Below are 26098 nucleotides of genomic sequence, written 5' to 3'. Positions count from 1 at the left end.
TGTGAGTCATAAGTAAATTTATTTTTCTTCTGTGCCTCCTCTTTTCATACACAAATAGCTCAGTTCTAAACTTCTAGACTACTCTCAGAAACTTCATTAGTGTTTCCTTGTCATTTACTTGTCTATTTACCTATGCATCAGCACTATAAAATTACATCATGATCCTATATTTAGAGATATTCAGGCTACTCTTGATTTTTCGAACATTTTGTGTACTACCAATCACATCTGAAGTATACTCTGGTTTAAACATTTTTGTCTTTGATAATATTTTGTAAAATTATCATTCACAGAATTTATACCAAATTACATTTCCAGTAAAAATACAAATGGTGAGGACATATCATGATGATACTGTTGATACATGAAAACATGGTTTTTAACTACAATTTTAATTCACATAATTCTTATTAACACTGAGGAGCATTATGCTTATTTATATTGTATTTCCTTTCTGTGAACAGTCTTTTTTCTTAGCTCATTTTTCTGTAGATATTGGTCATTTTTCTTACTTATTGAACAGGCTCTTCAAGTATTAGAGATACTAGTCTCTTCATGGTAAGGTTTGCAAATATTTGGTCACCTGTTTCATGACTCAATTCTAATTTTGAGCATGCAGCATTAAAAAAGTCCTTTTACATATGATTTGCCAATCATCTGGGTGTTTGTCTTACTTTTGACTTCAAGGTACTGCTTTTAGTATTTTCCTACTAAGCATGATACAAGACTTGATGCTAACAAAGATAATTACTCAGGATTTTGGTATCAATAGCCTCAAGCAATACAGGTGTAGATTGCCATATCTGTAAGGTTTTGTAATCATTATTTTGACAATCTACAAGTTTTGTCTTTTTCTATGCTCTGCAACAGTTTAAAAATTGTGTTATAAAATCACATTCTTTAAAAGTTTGGTAAATTCCCTCATGAAACTGTTTGCAGTTAACAATTTTCTGGAAATTACTCTGAGACATTTCTCTATTTCTCCCATGGACGTTGGTTTAAGATAGGTGTTTCTTGGAATTAGTTTTGTTAAATTACATTTTCTGAGGAAATTATCTGATTCTTTGTGTTTTAACAAGTTAGATCTAATCAAAAAGAGGGCACAAATACACAAAATAAGAAAAAAAGAATGAACAAACTCTAGATAAGAAAAAAAATCACTGAAATGACATTACTCAATTTCATGTGACTTTTAAGACATATTTGTTGAAAATGCTAAATAATGCTATTATGATTATAAATATAGAATCAATTTCGTTTATGATCATCATTCTCTATATTTAGGCAAAGTTACCTTGAAGAACATGAGATCTCCCAAGCTTAAAATGCATGTGGGAGATGGTAGCTTCAAGCAGTCCACTCCACCACACACCACCATAACCACAACACAAAGGGCAGGCCACAAAGGAGAAATGGCAGCCCCAAAATAAAGAGACACATCAGAAGAACAGATGATGACAGTATTTTAGAACCCAGAATAGCCTTCCTCCGTAAGTTACATTCTTTATTATTCCTCAGCCTGAAAAATCTGCTGGCAAGTCACAACAGATACAACTAAGAAAGGTCAAAATATATTTAGAACAATGAATTAAAATTCAGTGCTATTTCCTGAAGCAGACATAAGATAAACTATCAGAAATGGAGGAAATTGCCCATTATTCATATTTCTTAACTGTTTACTCTTCTATTAAATACTTATTTGAAATGACCAGTAGCGTCACTGTTCATTAATTTGGACTAATTAAGAGTTTAGTCAGATTCTTTACAGAACTAGGAAAAGTGGTCCTAAAATTCAGATAGAAAAATAAAAGGCCCAGAATAGCCAAAGCAGTATTGAGCAAGCAGAGCAGTACTGGAGGCATTACAATACCTGATCTCAAATGATTCTACAGAGCTACAGTAACAGAGACAGCATGATATTGACCACAAAACAGACAGGACGACCAATGGAATAGAAGACAGAGACAAACCCACACAGATACAGTTATCTGATATTTGACAAAGATACCAAAAACATACACTGGAGAAAAGACAACCTTTCAGCAAAAAATGCTGGAAAAACTGGATATACATACGTAGAAGAATAAAACTAGATCCCAACTTTCACCCAGCACAAAAGACTCAAATCAAAGACCTAAAAATTTGTAACTGCTAGAAGAAAACATAGGCTCAACAGTAACTGCAGTTTCCTCTAATAGTTCCTTCCATTTCTAATAGTTAGGGAACCTCTTTAAGACCTCTAAAGCTTAAGAAATAAAACTAAGGCTCAATAAGTGGGACAACATCAAATTAAAAAGCTTTTGCACAGCAAAGACATTAAGAGTATGAAGAGAGAGCCCATAGAATGGGAAGAAATTTTTGACAGCTAAACAAAGAAATTTTTGACAGCTGACTCCTCTAACAGGGAATTAACACCCAGAATATATCAAAAATTCAAAAAACACCAGAGCAGCAAATAATCCAATCAATAAACAGGCAAAAGAACTAAACATGCATTTCTCAAAGGACTAAATACAAATGGCCAACGAATAAATGAAAAAATGTTCAACATTCCTAACAATCAGGGAAATACAAATCAAAACTAGACTGAGATTTCATCTCATTCCAGTTAGAATAACCATCATCAAGAATACAATTAATAATAAATGCTGGTGAGGATGTGAGGAAAAGGTACATTCATACATTGTTGGTAAGACTGCAAATTTATACAACCACTTTGGAAAGCAGTATGAAGAGTCCTCAAAAGACCAGAACTGCCACCATCTGTCCCACTCCTTAATATTTACCCAAAAGAACTAAAATCAGCATACCATAGTGATACAACCACATCAATATTTATAGCAGTGCAATACAGCAGACAAATTATGGAACCAGCCCACCAACAGATGAATGGATAAGAAAATATGGTACATGTACACAGTGCAATTTAACACAGCCATGAAGAAGAATGAAATTATGGCATTTTCTGGTAAATGGATGGAACTGGAGAACATCATACTAAATAAAATAGGCCAGACTCAGAAAGTCAGAGACTGAATGTTTTCTCTCATACGCAGAATTTAGATGGGAGAAAAAAAAAAAAAAAACCCACAAGGGGGGTATGGGTCCCATGAAAATAGAAGGTAGATCAGTGGAGTAGAGAAAAGAACTGAGATAAAGGAAGGAGTGATGGGAAATAAAGGGAAGAAGTGTGCAATGAAATTCACCAAATTATGCTATACACATAAACGAATATACTACAGTGATTCCACCTTTATGTGTATCTATAAAGCACCAATTAAAAATAATAAACAGAAGGAAGACCAGCAAAGGAAGGTGAACAGGAGGAGGGAAGAGAAGAAGGAAAGAGGAAGCACTAGGGATTTAAATGAAGCAAATGATATTCCATGTGTGTATGAACTGTCAAAATGAACCCACTATTATATATGTAACTACGACGCACTATCATAAAAGAGTTCAGTCAGATGTGACAAGTTAGTTTCACATATTTTATAAAAAGAATCGCTCATTATAAAATTTTAAATAGCTTCTAACAGAAGCTATCAGAAAAACTTAAAAGACAAATAATCAATAATTAGCCTATGGATTATTCATACATACATGTTGCTACTTAATTCTGGCCTACCAACAGACTTTCTAGGTATGCAAGTACTATGTAGTCTATTTTAGCCAGTTTGAATCAGCAGTGCCTATGATTTGCAGCTAAAACATCTAGCAAAATCCTTGTGTACGCTTTGGATACAAGTTCACATATATTTTGAAGGATACATTCTTCAGAGAGAAATGTTAAAGATATTAATATAAGTAAGTGCCCAAAGAGGTAGTCCTCATGTGACTTACCCCCTAAATTTTTTCTTCTGTCTCCCCAGTCACAGTGCAGGATCTTTCATGGTCATCTTCACCTTCAAGCAAACTTAGTACTGATGCTGCCTCAGTGACATAAGCCCCCCTCCCCCAACTCCCTGCCACCGCCACCACTACTAAGGCCTTTGCATGTAAGGTCATGTATGTAGTATGCTTGCATACAAGTTCATATGTATTTGTAGGGCACATTTTCAAAGAGGGAATGTTAGATAGTTTCTTAAGTGCTAAAGTAATCTCTTGGTGTTTAGTTTCCCCAAGAATTTCTGAGCTAGTGTTTCATTAAACTGTCACTCCATATTGACATCTACCAATTTAACAAGTTTGAAGGAAGAACTCTTAACAAAAAATTTTGCGGAGACACTGGGGATTTAACCTAGGGGTGCTTTACCATTGAGCTACACCCCCAGTCCTTTTATTTTTTTTTTATTTTGAGATAGAGTGTTGCTAAGTTGCTTATGGCCTCCCGAAGTTGCTGAGGCTAGCTAGCTAGCCTCCTGAGTTGCAGGAATTGCAGGAATGTTCCACCAAACCCAGCATGTATCAATTTCTGATTTTTGTTGTAAATATCACACATGCTTTTTTGTCCATTTTTCTATTAACTACTATATTTTCCCTCTTGATTTGCAAATTTTTAAAATTCAGAATCAGTTCATAGAACTGCCTTTATAAATGTTTCCCCCAGTCTTTGGATCTGGTTTGGTGGTTTTGTTGTTGTTGTTGTGCTGGGGATTGAACCCAGGGCCTTGTGCATGTGAGGCAAGCACTCTACCAACTGAGCTATTTCCCCAGCCTTGAATTGGTGTTTCTTTCAAAGTGACATTGTTTTTTTTTTTTTCCTTACTCTTAAAAACAAAAACAAAAAGAAAACACACACACATAAACACAAAACAAAAATACCCATTTTTTTTTTAAACTAGGGACCGAAAGCAGGGAGCTTTATCACTGAGCTACATTTCTAGCCTTTTTTTAAGACAGGGTCTTGCTAAATTGAGTCTAGTCTCAAACTTACAATTCTGCTTCAACCTTCAGAGTTGCTGGGATTACAAGCATGCGCCACCACACCTGTCAATACTTTATTTTTTACAGTAATTTGAGGTTCACAGCAAAACTGAGTGAAAATACAAAAAGATCCCATATACCCCTACAACCACCATTCCCACAATCTTTCTACCAATATTCTCACACAGTGGTACATTTATTACAATCAGTGATCCTACACTGATACATCATTACTATCAAGGTTCCCAGTTTTCATTAGGGTTCAATCTTTGTGTTACTCTGTCCATGGGTTTTGATATGTATCTACCATCTGTATGTAGTATCACATGAAATAGCTTCACTTTACTAAAAATATCTTATATTTCATATATTTAATACTTCCTTCTCTGTAACTCCTGACCTTTTAACTGCCTCCAAAGTTTTGCCTTTCCCAGAACATCATATAGTTGGAATCATATACTATGTAGCCTTTGAGACTGACCATTCTCACGTAACTATGCATTTAATGTTCCTCCATGTCTTTTCATGACTTGATAGCTCCTTTCTTTTTCACTGAATAATACCACTTATCTGGATGTGCCACAGATGGTTTACCCATTCATTTATTAAGAACACCTTGGTTGCAAATTATGAATAAAGTTGCCATAAAGATCCATGTTCAGATTTTTGTGTGGCCTATGTGTTCAATTCACATGGGCAAATACCAAGAAGCAAAACTGCAAGATTATATGTTAAGAATATGGTTAGTTTTGTAAGAAATTGCCATGCTGTCTTCCAAAGTGGCAATATATCAAGTCAGGACATAGGCAGATGCAAAATGGGGCCTGCTAAAAGGGAAACCAACTAAAACTTTAATGGCCCTCATGGGTAATTGGAATTAAGAAGGCCAAAGAACAAAGCCAGTTCAATTCATCAGCCTGTTCTAATGTGTCATTAGCTGAGTACATGCAGCAAAGAGAAATTCTGGGCAAGGCCAGAAAGCAAAAAGATAATCCTGTAGTCTTGCCATTCTCTTATCCAAAAGCCCTGCCAAGGAAGGGCACTGACCTTCTCTGAAACCTGAGATAATCTGCTAATAACTGAAGCACCAAATCATCACCCATCCAACTCAACCTCTAATTAGAGGGGAGGGATCAGCTTCTCAACTTAGCAACGAGAAAGAGAAAGGGATGGAAGTGAAAACATGTACCTATAATACTCCAGAATTATTTTATATACAACACCAATTATCCAATTAAAAATCATCAAACATACAAAGTAGGAAAATCTGATCCATAGTCAAAAGATGCACCAGATAAATGAGCAGACCTATATATTAACCAGACACTGGAATTATCAAATAAAGACCAAAGTGGAAACTGCAAAACTGGAAGAGTATATGAAATGAAGACTTAATTGGCTTAAAAGCAGGTCAAATATTGGACCCAGGTGTATATGATCATTTGTTTGTCATATGACCACTAGATAAAGAAGCCAAACCAAATCAATGAAGAAAGGGAAGAATGAAGAGCAGGAATAAAAAGCAAAAAAGGTAAATATAAAGTATTACTTATTTTCATTTAAAAATGTTCTAAGGCAACAGTAACATTGTATTTTGTGGTTTAAATATATTTATTAGGTAAAATATATGACACAGCACAAACAATGGGAGTGATAAATAGATTTAGTGTTATAAAGTTCTTATATTTTACACGAAGCTGTAAAACCTTACAAGTAAAGTAACCTTCTAGGTAAAAGGCGGTAAACACAATGTAATCACTAGAATACCTATAGAGAAAATAATACTAAGTGCCGGCCAGGTATAGTGGTGCACGCCTGTAATCCCAGAAATTTAGGAGGCCAAGGGAGGAGGACTGCAAGTTCAAAACTAGCCTCAGCAACTGAGCAAAGCCCTAAACAACTTGAGGAGACCCTATCTCAAAAAAATAAAAAGAGCTAGGGATGTGGCTCAATGGTAAAGTGCCCCTGGGTTAAATCCCCAGTACCAAAGAAAAAAGAATGCTGAGGTGCTGTTGCTAAAAAGCTGAAAGAGAATTAATAGAATGGAATAAATATATTGTATTAGTCTATAAAATGAGAAAACAGGAACAGAGCAACAAAAACTATATAAGACAAAGTTAAAAAAAAAAGTAAAATAGTGTCATAAATTCCCATCATAACCATAATCACTTTAAATATAAATGGCTTAATTTTCCCAATTTAAAGACATAGATTCTTAGGTTGACTAAGGGACAAAATGATAACCACAATAAACCATCATAAATATAAAGATGTAGGTAGACTGAAAGTAAAAGGATAAAAAATATACCATGCAACCCCTAAGAAAAAAGATATAGTGATGCTAATGAGGCAGATTTTATAATTTGTTTCAATTAATCAGGAAGATATAGTAACTCTAAATGTGTACCACCCAATTACAGATATTAAAAATACATGAAGCAAAATAGAAATACAGGAAGCAAAACCTGACAGGACTAAGGTTTGAAACAACAAATACAAAATTAGAGTTGAAGTACACTCCTTTTCACGACTGACAGAAGAAGTTAAATCAGAAAGCATTAAGAGGATTTAACCCAGGCATGGTGGCAAACACCTGTAATCCCAGCGGCTTGGGAGGCTGAGGATTCTGAGTTCAAAGCAGCCTCAGCAAAAGAGGGGCTCTAAGTAACTCAGTGAGACCCTGTCTTGAAATAAAATACAAAATAGGGCTGGGGATGTAGCTTGGTGGTTGAGTGCCCCTGAGTTCAATCCCTCCTACCTACCACCCCCCACCTCCAAAAAGAAGATTTAAAACACCATCAACCACCCTGATCTAAAAGACATTCAGAGAACACTATAACTGCAAAATACACATTCTTTCCAATTTCAAAAGGCTGATGTTATATGGCATATATTGGACCATAACAAAACTAAATCAGAAATCAATGAATCAAACTTTTAAATAACTAATGTCAAAGAAAAATTTAAAAAAGGATCTATTAAAAATGATTACATGATAATGAAAAACAACATGAAGATTTGTAGTATTAAGCTAAAATAAGGCTTAGAAGGAAACACAGCTTTAAAAGCTTTTTTAGGAAAGAATCGACACTCTCAATGAATGCCACAACAAGCAAGAAAGGAGATTAACTGCAATGCAGCTAGAAAAAAATAACGAAATAGGCAACAGAAAATATTAACAAAAACTGGTTCTTTGAAACAATCAATTGATAAATCCCTTGTGAGACTTTAAGAGAAAAGCAAATTACCAATATTGCAATTTAAAATAGGACATTACTACAAATCTCACAAACATTAATGGAATAGTGAACATTAGAAAAACTTTATTATAAATAATCAATTTTACAGCTGAGATGAAATTAACAAATTTATTACAAAAGACAAAGTACTAAACACAACAAGCTGAACATTCAAATAATCCTTGATTTAAATAACCAACCTTATATATTCTCTTTAATAAAACAAGAGAACACCCTTTCCAATGTATTTTATATTAAAACTAATAGAAGCAATACAAGAAAACCAAAAACCAATCTCTCACAACAGATGAAACAAATCCTTAAAATTAGCAATATTAAATCCATAAACAGGGCTGGGGCTCAGCGGTAGAGCACTTGCCCAGCACGTGCCAGGCCCTGGGTTTGATCCTCAGCACCACATAAAAATAAATAAATAAAATAAAGGTATTGTGTCCAATTACCACTAAAAATAATAATAATAATAAATATTTAAAAATCCATAAACATTTTAAAGGGTTAATTCATCATAACCTAATAAAGTCAAGGTTGGCTTGTCATTAGAAAACTCACTTTGTAAAATTCACCTAATAAAGAATTAAGGAGTTGGGGATTGGGCTGGAGCTCACGTGGTGGAGTGCTTGCCTAGAGTATTCGAGATTTGGCCCCACCACGATGAATGTAATTAAGTAAAAGAATGAATAGGAGTAATTCTGTTTAATCCTGTTAATGGCTACAGAAAAAGCAATGGAGAAAACTTAACAGCCATTAATAAAACATACACAAAACATTAAGAACAGAAGGGAACGTTTCAATTAGATTTTAAAAAAACTATAAAATATCCATAATTAACATCCTACTTAATAAAGAATTATAGAAGGTATTTCAGCAACAATGAAAAATGTCCATTCTTACCACTTCTATTCAACATATTACTAGATCTTAGATCTTAAATATTGGAAAAAAAGAAGGAAAACTGTCCTTATGACATGGATGTACATGTAGAAAACCTCAAGAATCTACAGAATTCTAGAACCAAAAGGTGAATTTAGCAAGGATTTGGGAAAAGAAATCAATATACAAAACCCAAATATCTTTTTTTATCCTAGGAATAACTGGAGATTTTTAATAATTAAAAAACAATATATTCATAATAGCCCTCAAGTGTAGCAAGGAACATATCTAATGAAAGATACTAATCTCCACTAAAATCTATAAAACATGGCAGAAAAATGGCATAGCCAATAAGACCATTATCCTCAAGTTCTTAAACTTGACCCCTCATTCTTCACTAATAGTCTTATTTTCCAATTTCATAGAGAAGATCTTAACCATGAACATGAACTGCTTGTGTCTCTGGATCTCAATTCCTTATTTTTCTTCAAATCTTTGAACAACCAACTTGCATCCTTTTTCTTAAAGATTAATTCCTCCTTTAATATTTTCTTTAAATACACTTCCATAGTGCTTACCATGCACTAGTAACACTGTAACTGCTTTACAAATATTAACCCTATAAGTTAGGTCAAATATTCCTTTTTTTTTTAAGTGATTCAGAAAGATTTATTCATAACTGATTAAGTGAATAATGTAACTATTTTTCCATATCTCAGCATATATCAGGCAGTAGTACATTTTTCAACATGGTTTTAAAATATAAAAAGAAATACTAGGACAGTAGAAATATACAATCAACTCATTGTGAGAATAATTTCACCATCTTATAAACTGATACAAAGAAAAGAGAAAACAAAGACAAGGTATATTTAGTTTTTCAACAATAAGCTAGACTTTAATTAGACCTTAAGATACAGAAATTTGCTAAAAGTGTCATTCCCCAACTAATAGTGAAAACAAGTAAGATAGCATAAAAACTTGTAATTAAGGAACTGAGAGAAAAGAAATGTAAATGAAATCAAATCCACAAAGGTATGCTCTAACTTTTGGGAATCACCTAAAAGAATCTATTATCTTCATGGTGCATGGAATAGGGACGAAGAGAAAACTGCCATTGATAATGGCAAGAGGTATGAATAATCTTGAAAGGACAAGCATAACATTTGAAAATTGTAAACAACATCAGCTTCAAAGATTGTCTACACTGACTTTCAACTCTTCCCCAATAGGTTGTCACCATGCTTTTTTGCAGAAGACCTTAGGCAGAACAAGAGGGTTGAGAGATAGACCACCTGACCAAGGCAGAGATATTCAGGATGGCAGAGGATTAAGAACATGACAAGGGGCTGGGGATGTGGCTCAAGCGGTAGCGCGCTTGCCTGGCATGCTTGCGGCCCGGGTTCGATCACCACATACAAACAAAGAGGTTGTGTCCGCTGAAAACTAAACAAATATTTTTTAAAAAAAAATTATCTCTCTCTCTTTAAAAAAAAAAGAACATGGCAAAAAAAATTCAGGCTTAACTCTCTGAAGTTTTCAACCTCTCACTGAAGCCTTTTCAGTCTTTATACCTTGGGATATAAGCAAACAGAACTTGAAAACTGTGGACAAATTAAAATAAAATTTTAAAAAAGAAGAAGAAGAAGTAGGAACATCTTCCTGTTACACTGAGGCCTTTACTGGATGCCCTGCTACAGCCTTTCTGCACTCTCAGCCTGGAAAGGGTATCAGAGCTGAAAGATCTCCTGAGGGACAGACCTCCAAGGAAGGGGAGAACTCCCCAAACCCCACAGACTGCCAACCAGACTGTAGGGCAGAGAGAGGATTTTATCTCTGGATCAGAATTTCCCTCTCAGCAGGACTTAGGATCTGACTCTGGAATCTCTAAGGATCTTTTTCTGCTTCATGGTCCATCAAGCTTTCAAACTATGGGACAATATCAAATGGTTGAATACACATGTAAATTTACTTACAAAAGGAGTGAGAAAAGGATGAGGTACAGAACAATTAAAAGGCAAAATGGGAGAGAATTGTCTAAAATTGAAGAACATCATCTCACCTGTCTAAGAAATTTCATGAAGCCAAAGCAGAGAGATGCAAAGGAAATCACATCCATGCATAGGACTTGCAGACTACTGAAATCAAGCTTAAAGAAGCACTTTAAAAGCAAATGTGGGGGCTGGGGATGTGGCTCAAGCGCTAGCACGCTCGCCTGGCATGCGTGCGGCCCGGGTTCGATCCTCAGCACCACATACAAACAAAGATGTTGTGCCCGCCGAAAACTAAAAAATAAATATAAAAAAAAAATTCTCTCTCACTATCTCTCTCTCTCTCTCTCTCTCTCTTTAAAAAAAAAAAAAAAAAAAACCTGGTCAAATATTCCTTAGGATACAATATCCTTATTTATTTATTTTTTTAAGGTGGTGCTGAGGATCGAACCCAGTGCCTCACATGTGTGAGGCGGGCACTCTATCACTGAGTTACAGCCCCAGCCCTGAACAAATAAAGTTTTAAAAATTCATTTTGACTTGGAAAGAGACTTATTTCAGAATACAACAAAATGTAATCAAACTTTGAGATTTCTTGTGATATCTGATGTAATCTTTAAAATCCACAGACACTAATGGAGGAATAAAGGCTTGACCAGAGAAATTTTTTTAAAGATTGGGGGGGGTGGGGGGAACCATGCAAAAAAGTTATTCATATAGCTCCTGATTATTATTATTATTAGTGCTGGGAATTGAACTCAGGGCCTTGTGCATGCGAGACAAGCACTCTACCAACTGAGCTACATCCCCAGCCCTACAGCTCCTTATTCTTGTTTTCTGTTTGCCCTTTTAAAAATATTAATTTATTCTATCCCAGAAGGGTATGAAAATGAATTTAATTATGTCCTTCTATGAAAGGTATGAACCAGAGTTGAGGTGGGGTCAAATTTTATCTAAATTGAGACTTGTCATTTGCAGGTAAATGGATGGAGTTAGAGAAGAATGCTAAGTGAAGTTAGCCAATCCCAAAAAATCAAATGCTGAATGTTTTCTCTGATATAAGAAGGCTAATTCATAGTGGGATAGGGAGAGGGAGCATGGGAGGAGTAGATGAACTCAGGAAGGGAGGGGGCATAGGGTTAGAAATGATGGTGGAATGTGATGGTCATCATTATCCAAAGTACATGTATGAAGACACGAATTGGTGTGAATACACTTGGTATACAACCAGAGATATGAAAAATTGTGCTCTATATGTGTAATAAGAATTATAATGCATTCCACTGTCATATATAAATAAAAAAGAAAAAGATTGTTATGTTTTCTCTCATATATGGAAGATAAAGGGAGAAAAGACATCATAAAAGTAGAAAGGTGACTGTATTATAGAGGAAGGGAGTCATGGGGAGGAAGGAGGGAAGAGTGGGGGCAAAACTGATCAAGTTGTATTTTTATATATGCGGGAATATGTCACAATGAAAACCACCTTTCTGAAGAGTTGAGATGAGCTAATGGAAACAATAATTTTTAAATGTTTAAAGATGAAATAAAATAATAAAAATAAAAACAGTCAAACTATTAAAAAATAAAATAAATAAATTGAGACTTGTCTATTTCTTTTTTTCTTTCTTTCTTTTTCCCCAGTGGGATCTCATTATGTTGCCAGGCTGGCCTTCAACTCCTGTGCTCAGTCTCTCTAGTAGCTGGGACTACAGGCATGCACTACATCCTGCTGGAACAGTGCTGTGGCACTGACAGAAATTGATGGTGGCCAAAAGACTTAAGTGAAATGATCTTTGTGAATCTCATGAATGAGATATTCACATCGTCATTATTATAGGAAGTAATTTTAAATGTGTCATTCCTTAAGTCAATAACAGTGCCCCAATGAAACAGATTAGAACTATTAAGTGAGGTTCAGAGCTAGCTCCAACGTTGAATTCACTTGAGATGAGTGAGTTACTCTCCATTTTAATTTATTTATTTGTTTTTTTGGGTACCAGAGATTGAACCCTGGGGTACTTAACCACCAAGCCACATCCCCAGCCCTTTTTTAAATATTTGAAAACTGAGCCTCATTGGTGAGGCTAGCTTTGAACCTAGGATACTCCTGCCTCAGCCTCTCAAGCAGCTGGGATGATAGGCATGCACCATGCCTGGTTCATTTTAAAATTTTGACTCATTCACCACAGGCAGTTATTATATTCATCTAATTGTTCCTTCTGTGTTTCAGTTGTACTGTCAAACATATTTATGCACCAACAGAGTACCTGTGGCCTTTTTCATAAACACGATGCTTTCAGGGTACATACATACATGTTGTAGCACTTCATGCTGTACTAGCATTCTTATAGTTGAATAATAGTCTATTGTAGAGAGACACACCTCATTTATTTACCCATTCATCATCTGATGGATATGTGGGTTATTTATACTTCTGGAATGTTATAAACAATGCTTATATGAATATTTATGTACAAGTTTGTTTAAATTTTCTTGGATATAGACCTAGGAGTGAAATTGCTGGGCTATACAGTAACTGATTTTATCTTTTAGAATAGCAAAATATTCCCAAGTGGTTGAACCACTATTTATTTCTAGCAGTTTATGAAGATTCTAGTTTTTCTATATCCTCACCAACACTTGTTAAGTGTTCTTATCAGGGGCAAAAAAGAATACTGCTGATTGAAAAATAGAAGTCACTGGCATCCAGACATGTTACAACATTTGGAAAGCCAAGTATCATAACATTAAGATGTGTAATGCGTTATTTCCAGTGATAATGAGATTATTTCTTTCTACTATCCTAACAGTCATAAAAATGATATCAATTTCACTGGTAATGTACTAGATCATATAAGTAATTATGTAACAACTGGTTTAAAACTTTGATGTGTATAATATTTATTATATGTTAAAAATTTTTGTTTATCCTTGTTTGGGCATGATAGCTAAATACCAGAAATTTATCAAATTAGGTCAGCTAGAAGGTATTCTGTGTAAATAATGGACTGTACTTCAGAACTATTAAGTTAAAAAAGAGCCCTGAAAAGCTGATCCTTATCCCTTACACCCCAAATCCCTCTGAAAATTTTATACTAATCAAAACAGAAGCATAGAATTCTTAAAAAGAATATTCTCAAATTTTCATCCTACCAAGAGAATTTGTGCAAATAGTTTGTTAAATTTTTAGTAAGAACATGGACATCTTTGATGTTTCAGATACAGTTAAATCAATATAGAAGATTCCCGTTTTTTGACATATTTCTTAACTTCTCTAAATTTGAGAGGGATGTGTCTGTCGTCTTTTGAGTTTCAGACAATGCAAGAAATGTATAGTTATCCCTCCGTATCTTTAGGAAACAGGTTTTAGGAACCCCTGTAGACACCAAAAAAAGTGCAATTTTAAAGTCCCTTATACACAATGACATGGTAAATGCTATATAGGTAGTTTTTACACTGTACTGTTTAGGGAATAATGGCAAAGTAAAGTCAAGTCTGTATATATTCAGTACAGATATAACTGACCCCTTGCCCATCCATATTTTTAATCCGTGGTTGGCTTAATTCAGGGATGTGAAACCTGTGGATTCAGAGCACTAACTGCGTATCTGATAATTTTGCAATTTTGAAAGACATTTTTTACCTGTGTCCATACTTTGGTTCAATTGTTGATCACTTGTTTCTCCATCTTCACTGATATATCCAGGAGGTGGTGTTTCTACAAAATTTAGAACAAATCAAGTATAGTTGCAATTTAATTTCACCACTTTCTACCATCTACCAAATTTAACCAAAGAATCACTCCAAAGAACAAATAATAAATGTATATAACATTATTACAAAAACCAACATTGGATACTAAGGACTTATGATTCAGGTTTTGATCCAAATCTTGCAGATGAATCCTTAAAACCTAGTTTTAATACAATCTAGCTCTCTTGGCATATTTGCTTTGACATTATTGTCTGGCCTCGCTTTCATATGTACATAATCTGGGGCAAGAAGCAGATGCCTCGATTCTAACTCAGTAGGGATCAAAGACATTAGTACCTGCAATTTTTTGTTTTTACACTAATACACATCATTGATGGATACTTATAGGTCACTGCATAAAACAGAGGCAAAATGCTTCCTGAAAATAAATATTAGGATTCTACTGTGTCATATCCAACATGTTTTCTGAACAATATGTTTATGTTCAGGATAACATTTATTCAGCATAACATAACATTTATTCAGTATCTGAATAGCTGAATAAGCTTCAAAGAAAATAAAAACATTTACACGACTTTTACTTTATAATGTTAAATAGGAAAAACAAATTCATAAGATTTTCAAAAGTTTAACCTTTGTGTTGATGAACAGTGAATCAAATGGAGAAAATGCAAACACATACCTAAAAAGGATTTTGTGATTATCCAAAGGAGGAGAAGTAAGATATGGTTAAGGGTCTTCACTTCACTAACCCTTAATAATGTGGCTCAAAAAGCAACCATATAAGTTTAACAGAGATAGTAAATTTTTCATTTAAGAATAAGCATCCCAAAATCTTTAATATTGAAATTTTAAGAATAAAATATCTTCATATACTCAATAAAGAACATGAAAATAAGAATACTGCATTAAGATTATGCACTATTTAAAGGTTAAAACTAATCAAATCTTTGCCAGTTTAACCACCAGTGTCTCAAAGATCTAAGTAGGAAGTAAAACTGAACCTTAAGATACTTCATCTTAGGGGGGTGACTCAAAATGGGATAGGGAGGAAGAGCATGAGAAGAAGACTACTACTAAATAGGGAAGAGAGGTGGGAGGGAAAAAGAGGGAGAAGCGGAGTTGCACAGAAGATGGAAGGAGAACCTCACTGTTATACAGAATACATATATGATGTTGTGATAAGAAAAAGAAAAAAAAAGTGTGTCACATTAGATTGGATAGAGAGAAAGGATGGGAGAGGAGGGGAGGAGTAGAAGGGATAGGAAGGGCAGCAGAATAGAACAGACAATATGATTGATGAATGTACATTCCATGTATATATTATATGTCAAAATATATTCTGCTGTCATATATGACAAAAAAATAAAAATAAACCGTATGGTTAAAAAGAAATTAAAAAAGATACTTCATCTTCCTGTATTTCTTTACCTTTTTCCTTTATTATTTATCTAATAACTGATATTAAAGCTAGAAGCATTTAAGAGAAAATGTCAAAATTTCTTTAAAAATGAGATAAACAGTAATTCTTTAGCTTTGCTATCACTTCGAGCCAGACAAAGTATCACTGTCTGGAAAAGTGAATAGGTATAAATCACTTCTGATTTTCTATTAACACAGGAAGAATTAAAGTAATAAAGAAGAACAAAAATAAAAAATAGATAAGGTCAAACATCTTCACATGTGAAGGCCACTTTATGTTTTGATTAACATCCTTGGAAATAATTACTCGGTACGTATCTTATAAAACTGTATGCTTTCAACTTAATTGCCAAATCAAAGACTTAAAATGCCTCCCTTCCTCCTATCACTTGCACATGCCAAATTTATGAAAGACTGAATTTTTCTACCTAGGAGAAGTCCTGCTTTATAGTTCTGCTATTCCCTTCCTACCCTACTCTATCGTACTGTGCCCCACCCTTTGCTCTTACCTCCCAATTTCTCAGAAAGCAGACTTGCCAGCAATAAAAAAAGCAGTGTTAAATCCTCTTTTGGAATGTAAAGAAATGTACATTAAAACAAACTACGTCCCATGTGTAAAACTACCTTTTTAAAAAATTTTTTAACAAAAGTTTTGGGGTTTTTTTTTATTTTTAGAAGTCTTCAACGAATAAGGACTGTTCCTATGATAAAATATGTTAAAGAAACATTTTTACTATATTTGGGTTAAGTTTATTATATATTTTCAGTTGTATAAAATGAAAATAAAGGATGGAATAGAGGAATATTTTTAAAAGAAGGAAAAACTGAAGAGACTAAAATTCCAGTATGCAGTTTAATTCTTATTCTAATATCTTCAGTTTCTGCTAGGGAAAAAACAAAGGGAAACACGAGAAAAGAAATAAGGTAGTAGTTTTCTCCTTAAAAACAAATAAAAAAAAACAGTAAAAACTAAAAGGGCATGTACTGTACTGTGAAATATTAAGAGATCACACAAGAAATTTAACCAGAGTTAGAATAGAATTTGAGAACTATGTAAATTTTTTCATTTCATCACTACTGAGGTCCATGAAAAATAACCCAAATAGAAGGTTGGAAGTTACATTTACATAAAAAATTATCAAATTATTTAAGAAAAAGTGATTATTTGGTAAATTTTTTTAGTTATATTTGTTCAGGAGTACTCTTTTCTTATACCACTTATTTTGTTTACAATCTGCATTTCTCTCAGCTTCAACAACTAAGAAAAACTTACTAAGATCTTTGCTTTGATTAAAGTCCCCTCAAAAGAAAATTAAATATAAAGTAAAACTTTTCTCCAAACAAAACTAAGCTTATACATTCTGCAAAACAATCACTGTCAAATCAAACTTTAATATCCCAAACCCTAGACAATTTTTAAAGTGAAACCACAATTTATTAATACCTGAATGCTTATGACAAAATGTTTATCTTTCTAAGTTTAAAGAGATTCGGAAGGTAAAAATACCTGGAATATAATTACTCTGTGGCTCAATTCCCGCTGGGAAGTTAGTGTTTTCTGGAATGGAGTGGGTATAATCATCCAGAGGCGGTAATTCTGTTAGAATTTCAGTGTGTCGTGGCACTAACACCGGAGGCAAAACTGCAAAAGTTAAAGAAATCTAAGTTAATGGCAAGAAGCAAAAGCATGGAGATGGATGGCTTTATTAAAAGGTTTCACAAGGAAGGATAAGGAGGCTGTCTTATTTTTAAAAGTTAGGATCTACCTACTTAGTATTAGTGAATAAGAAATTGATAAATCTAAGTGTGGCTTTAACTTATCATTTAGGCCACTATTTAAATACCTAAGTTTACATTTATTTCATACTTTGGGGCAAAATATAAATCAGCAGAAAAAGTTCACAAACCTCCACTGAAAAAGGTGAGGAAAGATCTGCTTGGATATATAAAGTCAGATTTAAGAAATTTCCTTTAAAAAAAAAAAAAAAACACAACTTTTTTTTTTAAGTAAGTTTCAAGCACATAGCCAATGAAATAAAAAGTCTTACTACAAACTTCATTCAACAACTTTTATAAAAATATTGCCATTAAAGTACTTCCAAAAGTAGAGTAAAATGCTTGAAGCACAGAATGCAGAGGTAAGTCAGTTCTAACGGCAAATCTGGGATTTCCTGAATAGGTACTTTGATGTCAAAGAGTATAACAGTCCAAGAAACTGGCAGACCTAACATGTTTTTCTATAAAAACTGGGGGAAAAAAATTTAACTACTGATATATAACATGCTGAATTTAGGATAAAGTATTAGACTTTTTACCCTAAAATGTCCCTGGGTCACAAGAATACCTAAATAAACTTAAGTTTAGGCACTTAATTCAAAGCCAGGAAAACCCTGTAATTTTCCTACCTGGTGTCTCGACTCTCTGATAGTGGTAAGGATTTACACATACTTCATCCTTTTTTAAATTAAACGCATATTCGCAGTTTTCAACTGCCTTGAGTTCATGATGACTGTGAAGATCAGGCCAGCGCCATAACCGGCAATATATAACATGTGGTAACCCTTTTCGATGAGAAACTTGAAGGCGACCATCAAGAGATCTGTTGGGAAGCAAGGGGGAAAAGAAGGAGGAAACTTTAAAAAACAAATTAACAAAAACAAAACATAGGTGTAGGCAAATGCGCTAATTAATACACTAAGAGCATAAAGAAAGGAACGACAGCCACTTAGTTAGTTTTAGTGAGAACCAGGAAGAAAAGTGTACTCTGTGATGGATCTGACAAAGTAAGCAGCAGCACTAGCAGATGTTTCCTAACAATATGCCACGCCAATGACTCAAATGCCAAAGAAAGGCTAACAATTTGGGGGATACTGATCTTTTAAAAGAATATCATGTAGTTATACTTGAAAATCTTTTCATCAACATCTACCTTTAATAAGTCAAACTCTATTTAATGATGCTTCAAGGGCATTAATTCTGTATGTAACTGAATAGTCACAAAAAAGAATGATAATACCAACAATGATGTGACAGCAACTTACTCAGACTAATATAACTCATTATTCAGTTGTGACTGCTTTAATAACTGAGGCATATTTATATAGCTCACACATAAATGCAGATGGTGATGAATATGAGATGAAATGGAAAATATCAATATACTTAAAAAAAGAGAATGAGGCGATTTTAAAAAGATAACATAAAAACAAGTTAGCCTACTGTTAATTGTGATGTAAGGGGTTCATTAAATAACTATGTATTAGTATAAAGATGAGATTTAGATGGTAACAAGAAATTTAGCAAAAACTGATCATGTATATGCTTAAAAATTAGGCCAACAACAGATCAATTTAATCTTGAACTAAAATGAGTATATGGCTATCAAAATTCTTATTCTTTAGGGGATACAATAATTTAAAGAAGATTCAAAACCAGAATTGCATCGATCAAAACATTAGCTGAAACATTTAATATCTTTTTAATACTGGCAAGCAGATAATATTTTAAATGCTATGCCTTATTTTACATGAAGGAAACATCCTAAGCAAAATTATACTAAGCAACCCAAACAGGTCTTCCAAAACACCCCCCCTCCCACAAGATGTCTAAGATTCCATAGAGGGCAGAATATTCACCTGGTTTGTTCAGAGAAGCTGTAAAGGCCTGTTGTATCCCACTGATCTATCGTATTTGGTGTACTCAGTCCCCAAATTTCAGAGCAAGTGCTGTGCATAAATTGAAAAACAAAAAATTGATGTGAACATGGAAGCATGGTTATTCAAAATACCATGATGTAAAACATGGAGAATGTACAGAATACTTCCTTCACCCAGAAAATATACATTGCTTCACTTTTTCACAGACATGTAGTAGTGTTCATTACTATATTTTCTATATGAAGGAAGCCAATAAAATGGAACATGTGACTCCAGATAAGTTATGATTATGTTTTTAAAATGTGAACACCAATGCTCTCTAGTTTAATGACATCACACCTATAACACATCCTTTCCAATTTCCTTTACTCAAAATAAAAGATCTAATACCTATGCATTGGCCTTACTAACAGTGCTTCATTTTATCAGACCTTTTGGAAAAAAGTTTACCAAAAAATAGATGTTAATTATTTTTTAATTTACTGATATTGGCAAAACACTGGTATTTTTAAAATAGAAAATAACTCCAATTAAAAGATACTAGCCACAGTTAAGATTTTTCAGGTTATTTGATTGCAATAATTATAAACAGTATAACTGAACATTATTACTGCTCTATCACTATTTAAAACGGATAAGGTAGATTTTGAAGTTATTCTAACACAGCATACAACTTTAAAATTTTTTTCGACATTTCTTTCTAAAGAAAGAAATAACACAAGCAGCCCAGAGATAATTCTTAATATTTTCCCTGCCACCACTGAGCTGTGGGAGAAGGGAAGTTTAAAAGGAAGTTTTGCCATGAAACATTTGACTGCTGTGTCTCTCAGGTTCTAATTTGTACTTTTTAAATTAATCACAAGGTAAATTTCTAAAATTTAGTTCCATTTCTCAAATACTACAAAGTCTTCAAAATTTCAAGGAAGCAGAAGGTATATTTCAGAGCACTTAAAAGTAAATCAAACAACTGATTAAATCCCAAATTTATACACTGCTAGTAAGCTAACTGGATCAACATTTCAAAGTACATCAACAGTGAGATGTGCTGATATTCTGTGCCAACACACACGAGCAGTCATGCCCTCCCTTCCTATAATGTAGCCCCTATACTACTCAACAGTTTATTAAGGGATGTTCAGAAACTTTTCTGCACTGCCTTGAGACATTTTTGATTCTCTCTCTCTTTTTTTTTTAAGGATACAAAATTTACCAGACTTAAAAAAGACATTTCCTTTCCACCTAAAGATATACTAATTTTAAAACCATGACATAAATGGTTTCTTTATTTAAAAGCTATTTATCAAATATATACTAAAAATATACAGCCCGGTGCAGTTTAAGTCACAACCAAATCACCTAAATTCTAATAATTTGACTGAGTTTAAGGAAGGAATAGTAGTATACAGCTGAAAATAATTCAAGGAAAATGATTAACAGTGTAGATCAGAGGCTATTCTGTTATTATGGAGCTAAAAAGAATATTTCACTCAAGTTACTCCGGAATTGACATGAGAACAAGAATCTTAAAAGAGAGCACGAAGAACTTAAGTTGTGCTTTATTTAAGCCTTGAAAAAAATCAAAAAATAATAGTCGTTAAGAACATGCACTCAATCTAAAAGCTGACAGACTCAGACCCCAGGTCTAACTCAGCCACGTTCAGTCTGCCATCAGAGGGTATATTTAAATGTTTTAACATGTATTACATTACTTCCTTCATAAAACTGGAAGACATTTCTAAGAATATTAAATTTGCATTTAGCTAGTTGGTAAAAATCTGTTTATTTGTATCAGGTAAAGTATTTTCAAAAAGAATCCAACTTATAACAAAACATTTATAAAGCATATAAAATAAATTATGAAACTGTCAAAATTATGTAAAGGAACATTTTAAACACAAAAGTACACTGAGAAAAGACAAAAATACACACATCCCTAGATAAGATAGTAGTATAGGGTTATCAAGTCTAACAAATTTATATATTTGATGCAAACTCAATGAAAATAACAATTCAAGATCCAGACAATATCATTCCAAATATAACACACCAAAATAAACAAAACTAACCAGGAACACTCTCAGAAAAAAGAGAGAATGGCCCTCCCAGATTCTAAAAATTCTCAATAATGAAAGAAGTATCAATCAGCAAAAGTATATACAAATAAAACAATAGAGGTTTTCCTTCCAATAATGGTAGAGTAGCCTCAATTAGGCTAACTTTTCTTCAGATAACAATAATAAACTCCAAACCAAATAATCAACTATTTGAAAACTATTTCTCTTTTTTGGAGAAAGACAAGAAACAGACAAAATCTGGAGAGATAAGACATCAACTTATGGAATACAAAAACTGCGATAAATGAGAACTGTGCTCCTGTGGCTTTGTACCCAAGGGAACTTTCCAGCTGGAGTTAAGACAGGGCAGCTAGAACATCAGAAAAACCTGGAGTTGTTCTGTTAAGAACGCACAGGGAGAAAAACATCAAACTGTGAATTGCCCTACACTATACATACAGACAGTTTATGGGGCTGTGCTGAAGCCAGCACTTGGAAGGCTGAAAGAACGGAAATTTTAGCTGTGGCCTACATCAGAGGAAAACCATTTGGATTTTGAGATCATTTCAAACAACTTGTGAGAACAAGAGAGAACAGAATTCAGAGTCAACAATGTTTCACTCAAATATCCAGTATTGATTGTCAGAGTTTGGATCTAGAATATCCCCCAGTCTCATGAGTTCAGAGGTGGAAAAGTAATTGGATCATGAGAACTCTGACCTCATCAATGAATTAATCCATTAATGGCTGAATGGACTATTGGGGGGGGGGGGGCTACTTGGAAGGAGGAGGTCACTGGGGCATGCCCTGGGAGAGTTTCTCACCTTACCCCAATCCTTCTCTCCCTATCTGCCTCTACTGTGCCCTTCTGCCTTGATGTTACACCTCACTTCTGGCCCACAATGCTGGAGCAGGCTGACCACAGACTAAAATCTTGAGCTAAAATAAATCTTTTCTCTGCTTGTGGTTCTTATTGGGTATTTTGATCACAACAATGAAAAACTAACAACAACAACCAAGAATAACTAAACATGAAGAAATAGAAGAATGTTACCCCTAATCAAAATTTAAAAGTTGACAGAAGCAGATCCCAAGATGAACAAGAATTTTTCAGAAATTATAATAAATATGTGCAGGGACTCCCTAACTCCCTTGTTCTCCCTTTAATGCCTAGTCACCTCTATGTAAATCAGATTGTGAATCTTTGCATAATAAAAATAGAAAAATAAATCAAATAGAAATATTAAAACTGGGTATTATAAAATGGGAAATTAAAAAATCAACCTGATGATTAGGAGACAAATAAATAAATCTTAAGTTAGATTATTAGAAATTACCTAAAAAGAACTAAAATAAGACTGATAAGCAAAACGGAATTTCAGTAATACAGCTTCAGAAAAAGAATAAGTCAGAAAAAAATATACGAAAAAAATAGCCAGAAAAAAATTTTCACTGTTAGTAAAAACACTAAATTTATACACCCAAGAAGCTCAATGAACACCAAGGAGTTTAAAAAGAAGAATTATATAGTCAGGTACATCATTTATCAAACTCCTAAATACAAAACTGTTGAAGCAGTGAGAAATGCAAAAATTCTTGGCAAAAATAACTCTATTCAAACCCTCCAACTAAGAGATTTGACCAATTTTTATCATGGTTTCTAGCAGCCTAAGACGTCCTTGGAGCAATCCAATCCCTCTTAGAGTTCCTGACAGTAAAGGATCAAGGCTGTCAAGAAAACGTATCACTTATTCCACCTAACACTTGATGACAGGCAAACAGTTTCCCCTCCTTAAGAATATTTATACTGTAAATCCTTCTCATCTCTTTGAGAGAGATTTTATTTCCAACAAATCACTAGAATTATTCCTCATGGACCTGAAAGCCATTTTTCTGATATGTGATGATCAGGAATTCCTCTATGAATTTAAATTCAATAAATGTTAGTTAGAAATTACCTAATCAGAAAAAAAAATGTCTGATTAGCAAAATGAATAATCTTTGTAACAGATAAGTCTAATCATATTCTCATTAAATAGCCCTCTTATTGCCTTTTATAATTTTCACTTCCCTAACTGTGCCTGAGTAACAACAGCTCACTGCCCCTTCCCCACTCCCTCCTTTTCGCTACAATGCCTAGTCAACTCTATGTAAATCGGCACTGGACTCAACTCTTCCCCCACTGTAGTAGTTACCAAATAAAATCCATCTTACTCTCTTTAAATCATGTCTGCTTTATCTTTAGCAAGAGCCAGGAGAGAACAATGCATTACATGTAGAGGCATAAACATCAACTATTTATCATCAGAAACAATGGAAGTTAGGAGACAATGGAACACCCACAAAAAACTGAAAGAAAAAAAAAAAATCTATCAACCTAAAAGTTCATAACTGACAAGAGTATCCTTAAAATAAGTCAAAGTGGGGCTGAAGTTGTGGCTCAGTGGAAGAGCACTTGCCTAGCATGTGTGAGGTACTGGGTTCCATTCTCAGCACACTATATAAAATAAATGTCCACCAACAACTAAAATAAATAAATTTTTAAAAAAAGTCAAAGCAAGAAGTGTTGAGATGAACAAAACCTGAGAAAAACTTGTTTCTATCAGTCTGTGCACAACAGAAATGCTAAAGGAAAATTCTTCAGCATGAAAAGAAATGACAACTGATGGAAACTCAAAATCATGGGGAAAAAAATTAGAAGAATTGGAAAGTATTAAGAATATGGGTATGGGGCTGGGGCTATGGCTCAGAGGTAGCACACTTGTCTGGCATGTGTAGGGCAATGGGTTCGATTCTCAGCACCGTATATAAATAAATAAAAGTCTATCAACATCTAAAAAATATATATATTAAAAAAAGAATACGGGTAAATATAAAAGGTGATGTCCTTTTCTCTTTATTTCTATAAATGGGTGATGACAGCTTATAGCAAAATAATAAATCAAAAAGTATGTTTTCTAACAGTATAGTTACTTTTAATACCTCCTGTTGCTTAAGCGCAATCAACAGATGGTGTTAAATGTAACTATATTGTTACAAAACTAAGGACTCATACTGTGATCAAAAAACCCCCAATATTTAAAAGCCAGAGACATTAATTAAAAGCCACATTAGAAATAAAAAATGAAATATTAAAAAATAACTCACAAAAAGGAAGGAAAAAAAGGGAAAACAACAAACAGATGGTAATAGAAAACAAACAATAAAATGATAGAATTAAATCCAATCACAGCAATAGTAACATTAAATACACCACATGCTCCAATAAAAGAAATGTCAGAATGAACACAAGATGCAAAATGTCCACAAAATATGCAATTTAAATAAAGACAGAAACCAAATATATAAGAAATCATCCATAAAAGCATTAAGTTTAATAAAGCAGATGATCTTCTACTATCAGAAATAACAATTCAAGATATTACAAGAGATAAAAATACATTTCATAAAAGAGTCAATTCATCAGATGACATTAATTATCTTTCATGTATCTAAAAACAAAGTTTCAAAGTAGATGAAGGCTGGATCAGGAGGATCACAAGTTCAAAGCCAGCCTCAGCAACAGTGAGGTGCTAAGCAACTCAGGGAGACCTTTCTCTAAATAAAATACAAAATGGCTGGGGAAATGGCTCAGTGGTCGAGTACCCCTGAGTTCAATCCCTGATACCAAAAAAAAAAAAAAAAAGGGAACTATTGATACACTGATGAATCTCAGAAACATTCTGTTGATCAAAAGAATCTGAAAACAGACTAAATAATGAGTGATTCTTTGACATGAAACTCTACAAGGGGTAAAACATTGAAAATGAAGATAAGAAAAGAAACATTGGTTGCAATCAGAACCACTGAGAAGAATATGAAAGAATTTTCTAGATAACTGAAAAGTTCTATTATATACTGGCATATGCAATATCAAATCTAATTCAATTGAACACCTGATCTGTGTACTTTATCATATGAAGATTTTACCACCACAGGGAGATGAGCACAAAAGAACTCAAAGAACGGGAAAAAAAAAAATAGAATAGAAAGTACCAACATTAAATAAATTTCATGGTAATTTAACATATGATAAAGAAGGTTCTCTATGAATTGATACAGAAAGGTTTCTAAAATATCGTATTAATTCCTAGTCACACTAAAATCATAACATTTGAAATTCATTGTTGGGTGGGGAATGGATCTCTCAGCTTTCCAGTTTGTTAATAGTTGTAAATTCTGTTATGGCTAATTCCTAAAATATACATAAATATATATATATATAT

At 33.7% G+C, this 26098-nt stretch overlaps 1 protein-coding gene across 5 annotated transcripts in view; it reads right to left on the bottom strand.

Annotated features, from left to right (window-relative positions):
* The window catches only part of Smad2 (SMAD family member 2), a 92649-nt gene that overhangs the window by 15215 nt on the left and 51336 nt on the right, over positions 1 to 26098 (bottom strand). For 3 of the 5 annotated variants that reach the window (XM_015482397.2, XM_048806262.1, XM_048806260.1), the window contains exons 3-6: positions 19759 to 19848; positions 18529 to 18722; positions 17631 to 17765; positions 14631 to 14705 (exon numbers count right to left, since the gene is read on the bottom strand). In XM_015482397.2, the coding sequence (XP_015337883.1) occupies positions 14631 to 14705; positions 17631 to 17765; positions 18529 to 18722; positions 19759 to 19848 (494 nt within the window). The remainder of the gene's footprint in view (positions 1 to 14630; positions 14706 to 17630; positions 17766 to 18528; positions 18723 to 19758; positions 19849 to 26098) is intronic. The other 2 variants (XM_048806264.1, XM_048806261.1) reach the window with 1 other exon arrangement.

This window comes from Marmota marmota, unplaced genomic scaffold (genome assembly GCF_001458135.2).
Source record: "Marmota marmota marmota unplaced genomic scaffold, marMar, whole genome shotgun sequence".
In the NCBI taxonomy this organism is placed as follows: domain Eukaryota; kingdom Metazoa; phylum Chordata; class Mammalia; order Rodentia; family Sciuridae; genus Marmota; species Marmota marmota.
The sequence above is the reverse complement of the archived record's forward strand: the minus strand, read 5'-3'. Positions and strand labels throughout refer to the sequence as shown.